This window comes from Gossypium raimondii, chromosome 7 (assembly GCF_025698545.1).
Source record: "Gossypium raimondii isolate GPD5lz chromosome 7, ASM2569854v1, whole genome shotgun sequence".
Taxonomy (NCBI): domain Eukaryota; kingdom Viridiplantae; phylum Streptophyta; class Magnoliopsida; order Malvales; family Malvaceae; genus Gossypium; species Gossypium raimondii.
Window position 1 is genome coordinate 23,344,975 of NC_068571.1, and position 4,855 is coordinate 23,349,829.

General features: G+C 43.9%; 1 protein-coding gene across 1 annotated transcript; it reads right to left on the minus strand.

Annotated features, from left to right (window-relative positions):
* Nucleotides 1-2,815: 2,815 nt before the first annotated feature.
* Nucleotides 2,816-4,489, minus strand: LOC128042515 (uncharacterized). Its single transcript, XM_052633882.1, has 5 exons — nt 4,269-4,489; nt 4,119-4,135; nt 3,674-4,026; nt 3,125-3,562; nt 2,816-2,950 (listed from the first exon to the last, which is right to left on the minus strand). The coding sequence occupies exons 1-5, from the start codon at nt 4,487-4,489 to the stop codon at nt 2,816-2,818; spliced, it is 1,164 nt and encodes a 387-aa protein (XP_052489842.1).
* Nucleotides 4,490-4,855: the final 366 nt, after the last annotated feature.

Below are 4,855 nucleotides of genomic sequence, written 5' to 3' on the forward strand. Positions count from 1 at the left end.
GCTCCCCTTAAACATCTCCTCAAAATTCTCCAACCACTCCACTATCCAAAACCCTTAACAATCGAAAACACCCTCATTATCCTCCTATAAAACTGGCCAAAACATCCCGACACTCCTCAAATACTCAAAATTTTGATCAAACTATAACACTCATATGACACAGGCAGTAAAAATAAATCCCCTTGATCGTACAGAGATTCAAACACAAGACCTCCAGCACACTAACACTCCACTTAACCATCAGACCAACAGGCCCATTCTAACATATTTTACCAACATATATTTATAAGCCTACTAATTAGAGATAAGGATTTATTCATTTAAAAACAAAAATTTGCCCAAGCTAAGGCTTGAACTTGGGACCTCTCAAACACTTCCCAGAGCACTTAACCACTAAAGCAGACATACAATTGTGTCACAAACATACTAAAAAATTATATAAGAGAATTTGGGGTGTTACAACTCTACCCCCTAAAAGAAAATTTTAGCATCGAAATTTTACCTGATCAGATTAGATGGGGATTCTGCTCATGCATTGTATCCTCAGACTCCCACGTGGCCTCCTCAGAGCTATGATTACGCCATAGAACCTTAACCACTGGAATGGATTTTTGTCTCAGAAATTTTACATCACGATCCAGTATCTGAACCGACTCCTCCTTGAAAGTTAGATCTGGTCTAACCTCAATCTCCTCTACTGGAACAATATGCGTGGGATCAGAACAGTAGCGCCTCAACATAGAGACATGGAACACGTCATGAATTTGATCCAATTCCGGAGGTAACTCCAACTCATAAGCAACTGGTCCCACTCACTGAAGCACACGATAAGGTCTAATAAATCTAGGGCTCAACTTGCCACTGCGACCAACTCTCGGTACCTTCTTCCATGGCGAGACCTTGAGAAAAACGAAGTCTTCCACCGAATACTCAATCTCTCGACACTTCAGATCCGTATAGGACTTCTGTCTATCTGATGTCGCCTTCAATCGGTCTCAAATCAACCTAACTTTATCCTCGGTATTAGAAACTAGTTCAGGGCCCAGAACACGCCGCTCGCCCAATTCAGTCCAACATGAAGGTGTGCGACACCTACGACCATATAATGCCTTTTAGGGTGCCATCTGAATGCTAGACTGATAGCTGTTGTTATAAACAAATTCTGCTAGCCGTAGGTAATCCTCCCAACTGCTTCGAAAGTCAATCACACAACTTCTCAACATATCCTCCAGTATCTGAATCACCCACTTTGACTAACTGTTAGTCTGAGGATGGGACGCAGTACTGAAGTCCAATCTTGTACCCAGAGCTTCATGTAGCTTTTTCTAGAACCGAGACATGAAACGAGGATCCCTATCAGATATTGTTGAAACTGGTACCTCATGCCGTCTCACTATTTCAGACACATACAATTTAGCCAGTTTCTGCAGAGAATAGTCAGTATGAACCGAAATGAAATGGGTGGACTTGGTCAATTGATCCACAATGACCCATACAGAATCCTTCTTAGTGGGTGTGAGGGGTAACCCACTAATGAAATCCATAGTTGCACCTGCCACTTCTAAAGCAGAATCTTGACTTGCTGCAGCAATCCCGAAGGTAGCTGATGTTCAGCCTTAAACTGCTAGCATGTCAGGCACTTAGCCACAAATATGCTTAAGACCTGGCCACTAGTATAACTCACGAAGGTCATGGTACATCTTATTTATGCTCGGATACATAGCATAAGGGCTGCTATGCTCCTCTATCAGAATAGACTGCCTTAATTCAGTATCTGTCGGTACATAGATTCTTTTAAGGAAACAGAGCACCCCTTCGCTCTTTAGTCCAAAATCCTCAGTATTCCTACTCTCAACTTGTCGAAAACGAAGACCCAACAACTCATCCTCTATCTGTTTACCCTTAATCTGCTCTATCCACGTCGGTTTAACTTGAAGTTCGGCCAATAGACTACCATCATCGAATAAACTAAGGCGAGCAAACATCAACCTTAGGTCAATCATAGCTCTACGACTCAGTGCGTTGGCCACCACATTAGCCTTAACAGGGTGGTGTTAAATAGTACAGTCGTAGTCCTTAAACAGCTCAATCCATCTACGCTGCCTAAGATTCAGCTGCTTCTGAGTAATGAAGAATGAGGTACTTGAGGCTCTTGTGATCAGTGTAAATGATACACTTCTCACCATACAAGTAATGCATCCAGATTTTCAGTGTTAATACAATTGCGGCCAACTCCAAGTCATGCGTCGGATAGCTCACCTCATGTGTCTTAAGCTGACGAGACGGGTACGCTACCACCTTACCCTCTTACATCAACACACATCCTAAACCGACATGTGATGCGTCGTTGTAAACAGTAAACTCTTTTCCAGACTATGGATGTATGAAAATAGGGCCTCAGTCAATACAGTTTTGAGTATCAAAGCTCTCTTACTACACATTAGTCCAGTTAAACGGCACACCTTACGTAGCAGCTTAGTCAAAGGTGTTGCAATCAGTGGAAAACCCTCTACAAATCGTCTATAATACCCTGCCAGTCCTAGAAAACTGTGAATCTCAAATACAGTCTTAGGCTATTTCCAATCCAACACCGCCTCAATCTTCCAAGGATCAACCCTAATCCCCTCAGCAAAAATGACATGTCCCAAAAACTTTACTTCACGTAACCAGAACTCACATTTACTAAACTTGGCGTACAGTTGATTTTCTACAGAATCTGTAGAATCAATCTGAGGTGTTCATCGTGCTCACCCTCAGTTCTCGAATACACTAGTATGTCGTCAATAAATACCACCACGAACTGATCCAGATAGGGCTAGAACACTCGGTTCATCAGATCTGTAAAAGCTGCTGGTGTATTCGTCAGTCCAAATGGCATCACTAGGAACTCGTAATGATCGTACCGAGTCCTAAATGCTATCTTATGCACATCAGTCTCCTTAACCCTCAACTGGTGATATCCCAATCAAAGGTCAATCTTGGAGAAAACTGAAGCACCTCAGAACTGATCAAATAAATCGTCTATCCTCGGTAAGGGGTACTTATTCTTTATGGTAAACTTGTTCAGTTGCCGATAATCAATACACATACGCATGGATCCATCCTTCTTTTTCACAAATAGAACCGGTGCTCCCCATGGAGAAACACTAGGGTGGATGAACCCACGATCAAGTAACTCTTGAATCTGAGCCTTAAGCTCCACCAGCTCTTTCGGTGCCATTCTATAGGGAGCGATTGACACTAGAGCTGTACCAAGACGGAGCTCAATCCCGAACTCTACTTCACGACTCTGAGGTAACCGAGGTAGCTCTTCAAGAAAAATGTCTGGAAAGTCCTTAACCGTCCTGATATCCTTAACTGAAGAAACCTCAGAATCTGAAACACTGATGTAGGTCAGATACGCTTCAAATCCCTTACGAACCAACTTTTTCGCCCTCAATGCAGAAATCACATTCAATAAGTAGTTCCGACGTTCCCCGATTACGACTACCTTGCTATCCTCCTCAGTTCTCAGTACAGCACTTTTTGTTGCACAGTCTAAACTCACTCGGTCTTTGACCAACTAGTCCATTCCCAGTATCAGATCAAACTCTCCAAAAGGCAGTTCCATCAGATCATCCAGAAAAATAGCCCCTTGAACTTCTAAAGGAACGTCTCTAAACAACTTATTTACCTTTACTAATTGTCCCAGCAGACTAAGTACAGTGACCTCACTCGTACTACTCTCAACTAGTATACCCAAGTTTTCAGATACTGTACAAGCTATATAGAAGTGAGTGGATCCTATATCTATCAGTGCAGTATAAGGTACATTATAAACAAAGAATGTACATGTAATGACGTCTAGAGCATCACCATCCTCTCGACGACGTATAGTATAAACTAGAGCCGACTGCCTCACCTCAGTATGTCCAGCACCTCTGCCCGATGCTCTCTGACCACGACCCAAACCATTACCACCTTTGGCCTGACAATGGCCTCTCGGTGGCTGCTGAACTGCTCTCGGTGGTGGTGCAATACCACTGCCTGAGCTTGCATGTAATCGGACTTCCGTGGATACTCTCTAATACGATGCTCTAGAGAACCACACCTTAAACATGCCCCAATTCTATTCTAACACTCGCCCTGATGGCGTCTACCACAATCAGTACACAAGTGCTATCCAGTAGCAGTAACGGGAGCCCTAAGTCTGATTGACCCATCAACTCTCGACTTTTTCTTAGTCCTTTGAACGGAACTCGAAGGACTCGAATCCCTCTTATCCCTACCTCTCTCTGTCACGGTTCTGCCACTCAGTGCGCTTCACTTCCTTGGTGATCTTCACCTTATCAACCAGTACAGCAAAATCCCGCTCCCTCTGTGGAGCTATCAGAACCCTCAGATTATCCTTGAGGCCATCCTCGAAGCGAACACATAGCTTATACTCAGTCAACACCGTACCATGCGCATAGTGGCTCAGTCGTAAAAACTTGGCCTCATACTCAGCCATTAATCTGTCCCCCTAAGTCAGATTCAAGAACTCTCTCCTACGGGCATCCACATAGCTGGCTCCAACATGTTTCCCCTGGAAAGAAGTCTTAAAGAACTCCCAGGTCAAACGATCAGGCTGAGTGCCCTCCTTCAAAGTGAGCCACTACTGATAAGCCTTATCATGCAGCAGCGATATAGCGCCCTTCAACTTCTTCTCAATGGTGCAGTCCAAGTCGTCCATAATCCTCTCTGTGGCCTCAATCCAGTATTCTGCCACATTAGGGGAAACTCCAGCAATACCGATGAAAAGCTCAGCTTCGTTAGACCAGAGTCATTTTGTAACTGACCTGCGGCCTTCAGCTCCAGTATTGGGCCCAGTGACCCA

Coding starts and splice junctions, on each gene's coding strand:
- LOC128042515 (XM_052633882.1), bottom strand. CDS start 4,489: ATGGCTGAGTATGAGGCCAAGTTTTTACGACTGAGCCACTATGCGCAT. Junction 3,563..3,673: donor TGCTGGGACAATTAGTAAAG/GTAAATAAGTTG, acceptor GGAATGGACTAG/TTGGTCAAAGACCGAGTGAG. Junction 2,951..3,124: donor TTTCTCCATGGGGAGCACCG/GTTCTATTTGTG, acceptor GGATATCACCAG/TTGAGGGTTAAGGAGACTGA.